Source organism: Kwoniella bestiolae, chromosome 7 (assembly GCF_000512585.2).
Source record: "Kwoniella bestiolae CBS 10118 chromosome 7, complete sequence".
Classification (NCBI taxonomy): Eukaryota; Fungi; Basidiomycota; class Tremellomycetes; order Tremellales; family Cryptococcaceae; genus Kwoniella; species Kwoniella bestiolae.
In genome coordinates, this window is record NC_089247.1 from 102,236 (window position 1) to 115,704 (window position 13,469).

General features: G+C 47.0%; 5 protein-coding genes across 5 annotated transcripts; 3 read left to right on the forward strand and 2 right to left on the reverse strand.

Annotated features, from left to right (window-relative positions):
• Positions 1 to 68: 68 nt before the first annotated feature.
• I302_107963 (uncharacterized protein) lies at positions 69 to 4,412 on the forward strand (the record flags this gene model as incomplete). Its single annotated transcript, XM_065870581.1, has 8 exons — positions 69 to 128; positions 204 to 875; positions 945 to 1,134; positions 1,258 to 1,692; positions 1,788 to 2,067; positions 2,155 to 3,790; positions 3,891 to 4,235; positions 4,320 to 4,412. 8 exons carry the CDS (start codon positions 69 to 71, stop codon positions 4,410 to 4,412), a joined length of 3,711 nt encoding a protein of 1,236 aa, XP_065726653.1.
• A 226-nt stretch (positions 4,413 to 4,638) lies between these two features.
• On the reverse strand, positions 4,639 to 5,413 carry I302_107964 (uncharacterized protein; the record flags this gene model as incomplete). Its single annotated transcript, XM_019194265.1, has 4 exons — positions 4,639 to 4,647; positions 4,735 to 4,905; positions 4,998 to 5,324; positions 5,411 to 5,413. 4 exons carry the CDS (start codon positions 5,411 to 5,413, stop codon positions 4,639 to 4,641), a joined length of 510 nt encoding a protein of 169 aa, XP_019044388.1.
• Positions 5,414 to 5,789: 376 nt separating this feature from the next.
• On the forward strand, positions 5,790 to 7,782 carry I302_107965 (uncharacterized protein; the record flags this gene model as incomplete). Its single annotated transcript, XM_019194264.1, has 9 exons — positions 5,790 to 5,813; positions 5,882 to 6,310; positions 6,381 to 6,451; positions 6,517 to 6,675; positions 6,739 to 7,021; positions 7,194 to 7,279; positions 7,377 to 7,524; positions 7,610 to 7,662; positions 7,740 to 7,782. The coding sequence occupies 9 exons, from the start codon at positions 5,790 to 5,792 to the stop codon at positions 7,780 to 7,782; spliced, it is 1,296 nt and encodes a 431-aa protein (XP_019044387.1).
• Positions 7,783 to 7,995: 213 nt separating this feature from the next.
• Positions 7,996 to 9,445, reverse strand: I302_107966 (uncharacterized protein; the record flags this gene model as incomplete). Its single annotated transcript, XM_019194263.1, has 6 exons — positions 7,996 to 8,148; positions 8,218 to 8,378; positions 8,484 to 8,759; positions 8,919 to 9,058; positions 9,134 to 9,193; positions 9,258 to 9,445. The coding sequence occupies 6 exons, from the start codon at positions 9,443 to 9,445 to the stop codon at positions 7,996 to 7,998; spliced, it is 978 nt and encodes a 325-aa protein (XP_019044386.1).
• A 1,114-nt stretch (positions 9,446 to 10,559) lies between these two features.
• On the forward strand, positions 10,560 to 12,907 carry I302_107967 (uncharacterized protein; the record flags this gene model as incomplete). Its single annotated transcript, XM_019194262.1, has 8 exons — positions 10,560 to 10,769; positions 10,880 to 10,959; positions 11,029 to 11,306; positions 11,439 to 11,751; positions 11,889 to 11,966; positions 12,093 to 12,471; positions 12,549 to 12,663; positions 12,759 to 12,907. 8 exons carry the CDS (start codon positions 10,560 to 10,562, stop codon positions 12,905 to 12,907), a joined length of 1,602 nt encoding a protein of 533 aa, XP_019044385.1.
• Positions 12,908 to 13,469: the final 562 nt, after the last annotated feature.

Genomic DNA, 13,469 nt, shown 5'->3' on the forward strand with positions numbered 1-13,469 from the left:
ATCTCCAAAATTTCAGTTCATTTCTTGCTCTCTTCTCTCATCTCTCTCTCAATCCAGATAGACGCAACATGTCAAGCACAAAGTCACTCAAGAGGAAGGCATCCACATCCAAGGTGGGATCTAAGAAGGTGAGTGCATATCTGTACGGGAATTGTTGATTTGCGGGCAAGGAAGCGAAGCTAAGTGCATTGACGCCTTTCCAGCGAGTACCCATCCAGCAACCCTCTCCTTCGCCTTCTGATCTTGATGAAGGATTTGAAAATCTGGAAGATGGCATCGGTGCAGATGATGATGTTGAAGATGAAGGGATATATGACGATCCCATGATAGATAGACAGGGCTCAGATGATGACGACGACGAAGATGAAAACGACGAGGATGGAAGTGAAGAAGAAGAAGAAGAAGAAGAGGGGGCATCACCTAAAGCAGGTCCATCTCGATCTACCAACTCCAACACCAAGCATCTATACAAAGCACCAACATTAGAAGAGATGGAGAAGCTCAAATCAGTCGAACAGTCTGGCGGTACAACCTTCTCACTCCAGCTCTCAGCAATACTCGAATCAACCTTATTACCCCTCACCCCTCAAGCCAATCTCAAGACGGTGTTATCGACATTGCATTCCACCATCCTCTCTTTACCTTCTTTGCCTCCCCTACCACCCACCAAAGCCATCAAGAGGATAGGTAAACAGGTGAAAATACCCTTTACCGGTGGAGAAGAATGGGATCCTACCAAGAACGAAGTGAAATGGCAACTTGGGTGGGGCAAACCTGAAGAGATTGTCGTAGGTGGTAGTTGGGGAGTGGTAGGTGGTTATAAGAAGGGGAAGGGGGAGGCTGGGAATATAGATTTGGTGGTGGTCATGCCTTCGGTGAGTTGACTATCCATCTTGAGATCGGTTGGCCTGGAGGTACTGACGCAAGTCTTGGTGGATGTACAGGCCATGTTTAGCCCCAAGGATAGGATGGATTATAGGTATTTCCACAAGAGATCTCATTACCTCGCTGTTATCTACGCTACGATTCAGAAGCTTGCTATGCACGATGGCCCATTGAATGGTGTGAAGCTATCTTGGGATGTTTCGATGGGAGATGCGAGAAGACCTATCATCAATGTATCAGCAGGTAAAGGTGAGTTGTCGAGATTTCTGAATCCTCTTCTCAGACCAACGTTCAATGCCTATACATATTGCACTCTGGAACTCAAGGCAACGGATGTATCATGAGACCAATGCTGACTCTTCCATCCCTCAGATCAAGGCCTCAAACATCGCCTCGACATTCGTATTCACGCCTCGATCCTCCCATCCGTCTTCCCTCTGTCCACTCTCTCCCCATCCAAATCCCTCTTACGATCAGAAGTACCCACTCCTCTATACTCGAGCTCGATAATCAACGACACACTGCATAAACCCCACTTACTCCACTTACACAGATTATCCCAACTTCTCTCCCCCGAACGGACCGTCGATTCGTTCCTTGCTATATGGAGGATATGGTGTACGCGACGAGGAATCAGGAAAGAACGAGGTGCATCAGCCTGGTTCGCTAGTATGTTACTAGGCTGGGTGGTCGATGGTGGAGAGGTCGGTGGGATAGGGGGTGTAAGGGAGAAAGTGAAGAAGGTTAGAGGGGTAGGTAAAGGATTAGGTCATTGGGGAGCCTTACGAGCTGCTTGGGAGTTTCTAAGTATGTCCTCCTTATATCTAGACTACCCTTGATTTACTACGATGGTATATCTGCCTTTTCTTGAGCTGTGACTGATCTTACTACGTATGTTATAGCTCATACCGATTTCACCTCAACTCCTGTATTCATCAATACCAATTCTGAGGATATCATCCTTCCTTCCGAATTTACCAAATCCTTCGATGATGATATCTTCGTTGATCCCACTGGACGGGTCAACATATTTGCAGGATGGGAGAAAGGTGACGTGCAATCGCTGAAGCATCATGCTAGAGAGACTTTGGCTATGCTCGAAGATGAACATACCGATCAGTTCGGTGAGACTTTCTTGAAGGATAGGAGAGGTGGAACCGAGGTATTTGATGAGTTTATCAGGTGAGTGTGATGGAGTTTTTACCTTACGAGCAATATCGACTCAAACGAGAAAGGGGGACTGACTCGTTTTGTTCTGGTCATCCGCAGAGTCGACATATCCTCTGCTGAGCTCAGTACCGACGCTCACCAAATCTCCGAATATCCCTCTTCCACAGATCTCGCCATCCACTCATTCGCCACCATCCTTCGACGGGGATTATCCGATCGTGCGAAGATTGTCCACATCTCGCCGTCGTCCACGTCTTCCACTACACTTGCTATCGGTATAATATTCGACCCCGAACACGCTACTCGAGTGATCGATATCGGTCCTTCATCGGACTCTGCACAAGCTACAGCAGCAGAGGCGTTCAGAGCGTTATGGGGCAGTAAAGCAGAATTGAGGAGATTCAAAGATGGAAGTATATCTGAATCTGTCGTATGGGAAATCAACAGACCGGAAGAAGCCACACTCATACCTGGTAAAATCGTCAAATTCCTCTTGAATCACCACTTCCAACTTCCCGAAGACATCATCCAATGTCTCTCTTCCGATAAAACATGGCAGGAGATCATCCAGATTCAACCTTCCGTCCGAAATGCCATCAATATCCCTGGAAGCGAGAAACAAGGTTTCCGACCTGTCTTATCAGCTTATGATGAGTTATACAAAATCCTGAAAGACCTAGATACCGAATTGCCCTTATCGATCCTCAACGTCAATCCCTCTTCTGAACTGCTGAGATATTCTTCGATATACGTTCCTCATCCCATCGATATCAATCGGATCAACACTGTGCCAGGCTGTATAAGCCATGTGTCACCTGTAGAGGTGGTGCTACAATTTGAGTCGTCGCCTAAATGGCCTGATGATCTCGGTGCCATTCAGAAAGTGAAATTGGCCTTGTTCGAGAAACTAGCAAGGGTCTTAGAAGGGAAATTACCCAAATCACAGATCAATATCCTGTTTGACGGTGGTTGTTCCGACATCGAAGATTCAGCTTCGTTGGAAATTCTGGTTCCTCAAGGTATAGCGTTCAGGTTGAAGATCCACTACGAGAAGGAAAGGGTATTGCTAGAGAGGATAATCCAAGAAGATAAGAAACCTTTACCCATACTTGGTACTGCCCTTCCTAAATCATCTGTGAAACTTGCCATCCCCGCATTAGAGAAACATTTGTTACTCTTCAACCACAAGACACAGCATCATCAGTCGATCATTCCCCTACACCACAGGTACCCTTCATACTCTACTGCCACTCGTCTCCTCAAGAAATGGTTCGCATCGCACATGCTTCTAGGTATACATATCAGCGTGGAAGTGATTGAGCTGTTGATGGCTAAGGTGTACCTTGCCTCGAACTCGTTGCAGGTGCCTAGCTCGGGTACGAATGGGTTCATCAGAGCGATGGTCATGTTGGCAGAGTGGGAATGGAAGAACGAAGCGATGTTCGTTCCTATCTTCTCTGTGAAGGAGGCTACATCCAACGAGGCAGGGAGGTACGATTTCCCCCATGAGAAACGACAGGAAGGGATAAAGGCGTTTGAAACGCTCAGGAGTAAAGATAGCTCCTCGGTGAATAGCCATCAGAACGGTTGGGTGGTATTTACCGAAGAGGATCAGAGTGGGTTGAGGTGGACGAGGAAGGTTAATAAGGTCATTGCGGCTAGGGTGGGGCAGTTGGCTAGAGCTACTTTGGTGGCTGTTAGGGGTGGCTCGGAGGATGGTGTGTTGGATATCAAGGTGAGTTGAGTATCTCACTATTACTTTGTCTCACGTCCATCAGTACCAGGTATGTCAAAGTGGTGTTGCTGATTTTGGATCTCGTCTGGAATCCATTCAGTCCCTGTTCATAACCCCTCTAAACCACTACGATTTCCTCCTTCACCTCACCCCATCAACCACAACAAAATACCATCAGTCCATCCAAGCCAACCCGGAAGAATGGGAATCGAAATTAAAGTACCGTAATATCCACTCTTCATCTTCTGAATCAAGTATAAAGATAGGATTCAACCCTTCTGAAATGTTTGTGGAAGATATGATCAAGGTGTACGGAGATTCCATTCCATGGTTCTACGATATCTCTGGTGGGAACGTTATTGGCGGGATATGGAATCCCCAGAAAGATGGCGGGAGGGGATTGAAAGCTTTCTTGGGGTATAATAGTAAACCCATAGAGTCGGAGGTGAGCTTCGCTGCTTCTTTTTGGGTATGTCAGATAGGATGTGAGAGGATGGAAGCTGATTGAATTTGTGGTGCTTTGGATCAGTCTGCGTTGGTCACGATCAATAAAGATGCGATAATAGGGGAAATCACGAGGTTGGGTAAAGGGTTGATTGAGAGGGTTGAGAGGCGGAATTGAGCTGTTATAACTTATAGCAGTAGGCATGATGCACTGTATAACATGCATTATAGCATTGGCACTTGTATCCTACCATATTTCGGGCTGTGTTCGAGTGAATTGTATGCGAAGTACCTTTGACACGGGATTCAAATTTGGAGACTACCCAGACGACGTTAGATTCATATTCATACAATTACATGATGGCTTCTTTTTGGGTTGTGTACAATTTCTACTTCTAGGTTGATTATGCGAACTGAAGACACATGGGATTAGCATATCATTCCATTTACAAGGGATACCTCGTCATCCCACGAGAGTCTGCGGGACATCTCCCACTCACCGTAGACAGATAACTCTCAGCCACGATTCTCGCTCTGGCGTTCAAGGACAACTTCATCTCTGAGATTTCCTTATCCACATCCTCCATGAACTGAATGATGAAATCTACTAATTTGTGCTTTAGCATGGATTCGGAGTGGAAGTTGGTGATGAGGAATGAGATGTCGTAGCCCTGTATGTGGGGACGGGTTGAAGTTTAGGTCAGTACCAATTATAACGTATACGATAGTCTCATGTTTCGTTGTCATGACCACCCCCACTCACGGGCAAAGGCTTCCTTCTCAAGATGACGAACCCTTCCGCCCTCATCATCATGAACCTCGTAAATTTATGACACAAAATTTTCTCAATCTCATCCGCCTGCTTGATCGATATGCTCAACCTGATCGAATTCACCGACGGTTCAATCAATACCCTCTCGGACTCGTTCCTCGAGACGATCAATGGTTTCAGCAGTACCTCGGGTGAGGTGGCCACTTCTACTTCTGGTTTGTTGTGTCGCTCTACCACTTGGGATGAGAAGTTTTCCAAGGTGAGGGCGGCGGTGAGTGTCGCTCGGACTGCGTTGAGGTAGGGTCGGAGGGTGTTGGACTGTGATGCGAGCAAGGGGAAGTTAGTAGCTGGTTTTGACGTGTCGCATCTGGTTTCAGTGAGCTCAAGCGGGGGAAGTTACTCACCATGTTCGGCAGGAGAGGGCGCAGGTGGGGGTGGAGGCTGGGAAGGAGACGTGTGAGCTGAGGGTCTTGTATAGTTAGTGAATCAAGAGGATGTTATCGTTGAAGCTACTGCTGCTACTGCACAGGAAGGACGTCATCACATCTAAGCAGAGAGTGCCACTCTGGCTATATTACCGTAATTCACCGATGTGCCACCCACGTGTTTACCTCGTCTCGCCCCTCTGCCACGTGCTTCCCTCTTAAAAAGTTGAAAAGTTAGAACGTCCACTTGAAAAATATTTCTTCTCAACCTTGTTTGTTTTTATTCTCTTCTTCTTCCATCTCAACAATAACTTTCTTGCCCACTCATCCTACCCAGAAATATACAGATTCATTCAAAATGGCCGTCAAAATGAACCTCTGGGTGAGTTCTCATCGTACTGTCTGTGGTCCGAGACCACCCCGCTGACCTTTCCTTCTACGCTCCACCAGTCCCTCACCCTTCTCCCCGGAGAGAAGTACCCTCTCTTCGTCCGAAGGGATTTCCAAATCACCAACGTTGCTCTCGGTGAAGAGCTCGTGTCCAAAGATGGACGATCAGTCATCAAAGTGACCCACAACCCCATCCCTTCCTCCGCTTTGGAATCTGACTCTGAATTCGACTCTGACGAATACGACTCCGAGTTTGACGATGAGGAGCTTGATGATGAGGATGACGATGGGGAAGAGGATGCCGAGGAGGAGGAGGAGAAGCCTAAAGCCGCTAAGAAGGCCAACGGTGTCAAGAAGGCGGAGGTAGATGAGGAGATGGACGAGGATGAGGAAGACGATGATGAGGATGAGGATTACAGTGTTACTGATTCTTACTTGGATGGTGAGATTGAGGAGACCAATGTCATCACCTCTCTTACTGCTGGACGAGTGAGTAGAGTCTTATCATTTCTGTTATGCTGAAAGACCTACCAGGCTGATGATCATTGTCACCGCTCAGATTGAACAAGCTACCGTCAACCTTACTTTCGTGGAAGGTGACGTAGTAATGTTCGAGACCTCTGGTGAAAAGTGAGTTTGCTCATCATGCTGTACCATCTCACACGCTCGGCTGCTAATTCTCTTCTGATCTTCAGCGCCGTTCACCTCCTCGGTAACTACATTGACCAGTTCCCCGACATCTCATCCGACGAGGAAGACTCTGACTCCGAGTTCGACGGTGAAGATGATTACTCTGACATCTACGGATCAGATGATGATATTGAACTTGACACCGAAGAGGAGGAGGCTGTTGCGTAAGTACACCTCATTACCCATGCATACTTCGTATGGTACTGAGCTTCTTTATGGTGATATAGCAAAATCACCGAAATTCCCGTTGCCAAACCCGCCAAGAAAGCTCTCCCCGCCGCCGAAGCCAAACCCAAGAAGGCTGAAGTTGCTGCCGAGGCCAAACCTGCCCAAAAGCGAAAAGCCGATGACATCGACTCCCCCGCCAAGGCTGCTCCTGCTGCCGCTGCCGACACTGAAGGTTTGAGCAAGAACCAAAAGAAGAAGTTGGCCAAGAAAGCTAAGACTGAAGCTGAGGCTGCTGCTCCTGCTGCTCCTGCTGCGAAGAAGGAGGATAAGAAGCCTTCAAAGGTGAGGAAATAGATTAGCTTATCTTGTTCTACCCTCTCTGTTCCGGATATAGACGGTTCTCATTCTACATAGCATAGATAGTTTAGATGCATTGCTTTTTGCTCTTGTTTTTCTTTTTCGATTTGTCTATATTGAGTATAGTATACTGACGGATTCTATTTACTACTTACAGAAAACCCTTCCTTCCGGCCTCATAATCGAAGATGTCAAAGTTGGAGATGGACCTGCTGCTAAGACTGGTAAACGATTGGGTATGAGGTGAGTTGCTTGACATCCAACATTTCACATATGGTACATCGTATGCCCGCATACGTTACAGCGCTGCTCATCTGAAAGATCGCTGACCCATTCACAGATACATCGGTAAATTGACCACCGGAAAACAATTCGACGCCAACACCTCTGGTAAACCATTCACTTTTGTCCTTGGTAAAGGAGAAGTCATCAGAGGATGGGACGAAGGTTTGGCTGGTATGGCTGTAGGTGGTGAACGACGATTGACCGTGAGTTTGCTAGTCTGCCCTGCCCAAGCCTGAAGATGTCTAGTAATGGCGGGTAATGTCATGCTGATGATTATTCTGGATTTAGATCCCACCTCAATTGGCCTACGGCAGTCAGAAATTACCTGGTATCCCTAAAAAGTGAGTGATTGATCTGATACGGGTCACTTGCCGGAGATGTGCAGTACAGTACTGATCAGTCAATTTCTGAATCACAGCTCCACTCTCAAGTTTGACGTCAAACTTGTTTCCATCAACTAAATCGGGAGGAACCTCTTGCTTCTGGATAGACATTTAAGAACCTCTTGGGATTAATCATGCATTATACTTGAATACAGACATAGTCCTGCGGCTGTATCAAATTCTTTCTCATTTTACTAATCACGAGGTGCACCTCTATTGGCAAATTGACCCTATCCTTGTGACCTCTTTTGATATATGCTGTATCTTTGAATGACCTGGTGTCTCCTGGGTTTACGCCACCACTCCAGCCAATTTCAGCATCAACGGCGTCTCCTCAGGCTCTATCCTCGGTCTGGTCCTATTGGCAGGATCGATCTGACCATCAGGTCGACGAGGTAGGGCGTTGTAGTATCCCGGTCTCTCGGCGGGGACTCGGTTCATATACTAAATATGAAACAACGTTGTCAGCACGATGTACCTGATTTCTCGGGGAGTTCAGTGAACCAGACTTACAGGGAAGTGGGTGGTCCCCTTCCTGTCTTTGAAGATCTGAGCTTTTTGAGCGAGTTCCTCCGTCGACATCAATGATCTCGGGCAGTAGCATACATAAGTAACGAAGCGGGTTTGGGTTCCGGTGGGACTGGCGTTCCAGTGGATTGTCCTTGAGTCCCATACTATCCCATCGAACAACGAATCAGCTCAATCATGCGATCTGTTTTGGTGTTGAACGAGAAAAAGGGAATATCAACCGGATTGGAGGGGTGGTAAACCAAACTTACGAATCAAATCACCCTCCCCCGCACAGATCTTAACCTCCTCGCACCCTTTCTTCTTGAACCAACCCATCTCATCGATCTTGTAGGTATACCCATTCTCCTTCACCCCCGCATCTTGATCTTCCTTAAATCCCCCGATGGAATCAAAATACTCCTGATGCAGCGCATGAGAACCTTTCAATACGCATAGACCGCCGTCTAATGGTCCGTTAGGCGATAGGTTCGCTATGCCTTGGTAGAGCTCGAAATTTTGGATGGTCCGGGGGTTTTGGTCGATGTCTGATGAGGCAAGTGTCAGTGTTTACTTCATTCGTACAAGGGTTATTGCCGACACTGTTCTCTAGTCGGGAGCATGAGCACGTTCAACGGATGGCGAGATGATTGGTAATGAAATCGGGCTCTGACGTTCATGATGATCGTATGGCAGGAGTCACTCACGAGGCCACGGCTTAGTCGCGCTGATATCCTTCCTACCGGTCTGCTCGTTGATAGGTAACGAGGCGTTCATACCGTCAAATGAAGCTATCAGATCGGATGTACCCCATATTTGCTCGAAGATCTTGATAATGGCTGGTTCGCTGGATGATCCCTCACCTGGATTTAGCCCATCATCTCTGCTATTATCGCCAATGAAGTTCATGAGAAGGACTCACGTTCGGATCTTCCACACGAAATCTTCGTGATTTACACTATACCTATTGTACAGGCCTCCCCTGCATGCACGATCGATTAATACAAGGTACGTCCCCAAGAGTTGCAAGACGAGACTGAACTTACGTTGTGCTATACGGTAGATTCTCATTCGTCCAAGTGGTCGGATCGTCCTTCTTGAACCCATATGGGAAACTCTCCAACCACTCCCAAGCGCTCTCTTGGAATCGCTTACAGGATGATCGGGGGATGATATTGGGTAAGACGACGTACCCGTCCCTCTCGAGGTCAATCAGAAATTGCGCTTTGGTCATGGTCCTGGTAAGTATGATGTTATGATATTCAAGTTACCTTGGTGTGAATATCGTACAAGTTGGATGTCTACTTGAACTTGACAGTCGAATGATTGCGCTCTTTTATCAGTTGATAACCTGAACACCGAACCGACAAAAATAACGAGAGAACAATCATCTTGCCTTCCCCCACTTTGCGATGTCCGAAGTGAAAGTGGGGTATGGATATCGGATATCGTGTCATCTGACCTTATCTGGTCGTCGTCAGCCCTCAGCTCACCCAGAAGGGGGAGATATGGAGGTAATCCGGATACACAGCATAAGCTAAATCTAGTACGCTAAAGTACGATGCCAAGATCCAGATGGTGGTTTCCTCTCCTCTCTCTCTCTCCTGATACAGGAGGGTTACCAAAGGTCCTTGTGCCGATACAGGAGAGGTACGAAACCGAGTGGGGGAAGTGTACTCTATGTTATGTACACCAGTCAGTCCAGTTCAGGCATTGTACCAGTAGAAAGCGGAAAGGACGAGGAGATAAGGATTCTATAGGTGCTAAGTCTGTTACCCTGAATTACGTTCAAATATAGATAACGCCCATATGGGTCCAATGGGAATACTTAGATCACTTATCAGCTGACTCTCTGTCTTCGCCCGCAATGTAAAGTGTGTACATATGCATTTTCACCGAGCGCTTAACCGCACTGACAGTAGGTTTACAACAGTGCAAACTCTGAGTCGAATGTACATCGTCCTCTATCTCCCACTTCGCCATTTACCAGTCCGGTCCGAAATGGTGTCCATCGGATAACACCGAACTGCCTGCGAGATGCCTGCCCCACTTGGATAACTCTCTCTTCTTTTGCCTTTTCTCCCCTTGACCAGATACCTTAGCCGTGGGATGCAGCTTATCGTACTTCTGATTCCATGCGTTGACCGATCAACCGGTGAAAGGAGTCAAAGTGGGGAAGTGGGGGGAGATGCTATTGATCGTAGATTTAGTGGGATGATAAGATCTCGTTAATAAGTCTAATGTATATATATACCTAACATATTATTGGTCCATGTTTAACTTCCTTTACATCTTCATCCGACATTGACTTGTTCAACTCACCGGGCTTTTTATTAAGCGATATCGACATGTCCAACCTCGCTCAAACTACCTCGATCAGTTCTGAGAAGAACGAGAAGAATCTCGATTCAGCCGATATCAAGGATGTTCAAGGCGATTCGCATTTTTACGAGACCGTCACTGCTGCTCCGCTGAGTCCGCTTTCGAAGACCAGTTTCCAGCTTTATGCGATTCTTTTGGTGGCTGCGCTGAACGCTACTGCCAGTGGATTTGATGGGGTGAGTCCTGTCATACCTTGTACAACAAATACTCTACCGAATGTTGTTGTGCTCTTACGCCGTGTAGCGTGCGGTCCATCTTGTGCTGACTCGCTACGTCCGATGTGTAGTCCATCTTCAGTTCGATCAACGCTATGGACCAGTACAAGAAGTACTTCCACCATACCGAGACTGGCAAATCTACTGGAATGTGAGTTACGTGACTGCCCCAAACACTTGATCAAAGTACTCGCTGATAAACCTATGCTATAACGCTCAGCATCTTCATGATCTACACGATCGGAAACATGGTGGGCTCCCTCTTCACTGGACCAATCTGCGATCACTTCGGTCGACGAGCAGGTATGGGTGTCGGATCGATCCTTATCGGCGCAGCAGCTATTGTTTTGACCGCTGCGAAGAACGACTCGTACCTCCTCGGTGGACGATTCTTACTTGGTTTTGGAATTTCGATTGGGACTTCGTCTGCTCCTACATATGCGCTTGAGCTGGCTCCTCCTCAGTGGAGAGCTAGGATCGTGGGATTCTATAATACCTGTGAGTGCGATTCATCTGTTGAATGGTAGATGCACAAATCCCTTGCGCTTGTGTCCCATCACACCGCTGGTGGTGTCAAATATCCAGTGGATCATCGCCGATCACATGGTCGCTGACTCTTCCGCCGTCTAGTCTTTTACACCGGATCCATCCTCTCAACAGGAGTAGCCTACGCCTCCAACAAAGCCTCCGGCGAACTGGCCTTCAGACTTCCCCTAGGTCTTCAGCTCCTCCCTCCCTTCTGTATCTTGTTTGGATGCTTCTTTATCCCCGAATCTCCCCGATGGCTCACCGCGAGAGGAAAAAAAGAACAGGCTCAGGCGATCTTGGCGAAGTACCATGGTGGTGGGGATGTGAATCATCCGCTGGTGCAGTTGGAGATTAAGGAGTTCGAGGAAGGTATTCAGGTAAAGAAGGCTCAGAGCGTTTGGAATTATTATGATTTGTGAGTTTATCTTTTGTCTTAGCCATTCTTCTAAATATTCTTTCTTTCAAGGACACGATCCATGCTTCCGATCTGCAATACTTCTCAGATGTATCGCTTGGAAGAGACAATTGAGCTGACTTCTGCATTGAATTCAGGGTCAACACTCGAAATCAACGATGGAGGATGTTGATGAATGCCTTCATGTCCTTCTTCGCTCAATTGTCCGGTAACAGGTGCGGTGATCATACTCTTCTTTTTACCAAAACCCTTCAAACCTCAACACAAATGAGTTTGATTCTCGTTGCATAATTTCTATTTAACAAAATGAACCTCAGCTGATCTTTATCCACGTTCCGCAGTGTCCTCACATACTACCTCCCCTCGATGTATACCAAACTAGGAATTACCTCCACCGACCGACGACTCCTACTCACGTTCGCCAACTCGATCGTCTCGTGCACCGGCGCCGTAGCTGGCTCAGCGACGAACGACATGATCGGTCGACGAACCAAATTGTGGATCGGTTCCATCGTCCTTTCCTGCCTTTTCGCCGCTGTAACTGGATTCTCCAGCCAATTCGATATGGGTAAAGCGCATGTTAGCTCGGCGTTCAGTAATGGTGGTGTGGCGTTTATCTTCCTGTTTGGATGCGCGTACAGTTTCATCTATACGCCGTTGACTGCTACGTACTGCGCCGAGGTGTTGGCTAATCACACGAGAGCCAAGGGGATGGGTGTGGTGAGTTGATTTCTGAATAGCTCTTGCAACTATGATATCTTGCCTGTTGCGGATGCTGATATTGTGGGTTCGATCAGCACGTCATCATGTCCAACTGTGCGAATCTTTACAACACCTATGTTACTGCCATTGCGCTCGATTCGATCGGTTGGAAGTATTATTTGGTTTTTGTGGCGTTAAACCTGTTCTATGGTGAGTTCATCTGCTTATATACGACACTACGATGTCGTCTAGCGTGGCCAGGCGATGTGAAACGAAACATTGCTGATGTCCTTGTATGTTCATAGCCGTCATGTGGTATACATTCGGTGTGGAGACTCGAGGTCGAACACTTGAAGAATTAGACGCAGTATTCGATGCCAAATGGCCACCCAAGGCTGCTTTGTCGAAAGCTACTATGCTCAAAAGAGATGATGGGCAGTTGGAGGGGTTATAGGGAAGACTTGAGTGAGATCAGAGGGGCCTTGATTCATCAGGAGATCAGCTCAGCCGTGTGCAGGTGGTCAATAAAGGGTCGTTGTCAGTAATATCTAGTTTTAACTACTATTTCCATTTGTAGGGTTCCCAGCTTCGCTCTACAATGGTTGTTATCAAGGGTTGCTCCCAGTTGAGTCTATAGAGATGATCATTGTATGCAAAATGCTGCAATCGCTGGAGAACAAGTATTGATGCTATCTCCGCCTGCTTCGGCGTCGTGCATTCGGAGGGCCGAGTTTAGATTGAGGGAGGAATAAAACGGACTTATGGATGATATACGGCTATTTGATTTACCGTATTACAATCAATTTGATCCCGCTAATGGAATGATGGGCTTAATTCCGGTATTGCCGTAACCGGGTTAATGAGGAATCCTTACGATAATTACGACTCAATTAGAAAATATAAAAAACAGAAGAATACATCATATACATCATCATAGGACAGAGATCCTTTCTCATTCTCATTCTCATTCTCATCCACATTTCATCTCATCTTACCGCATCATTTCCCTCTTGATT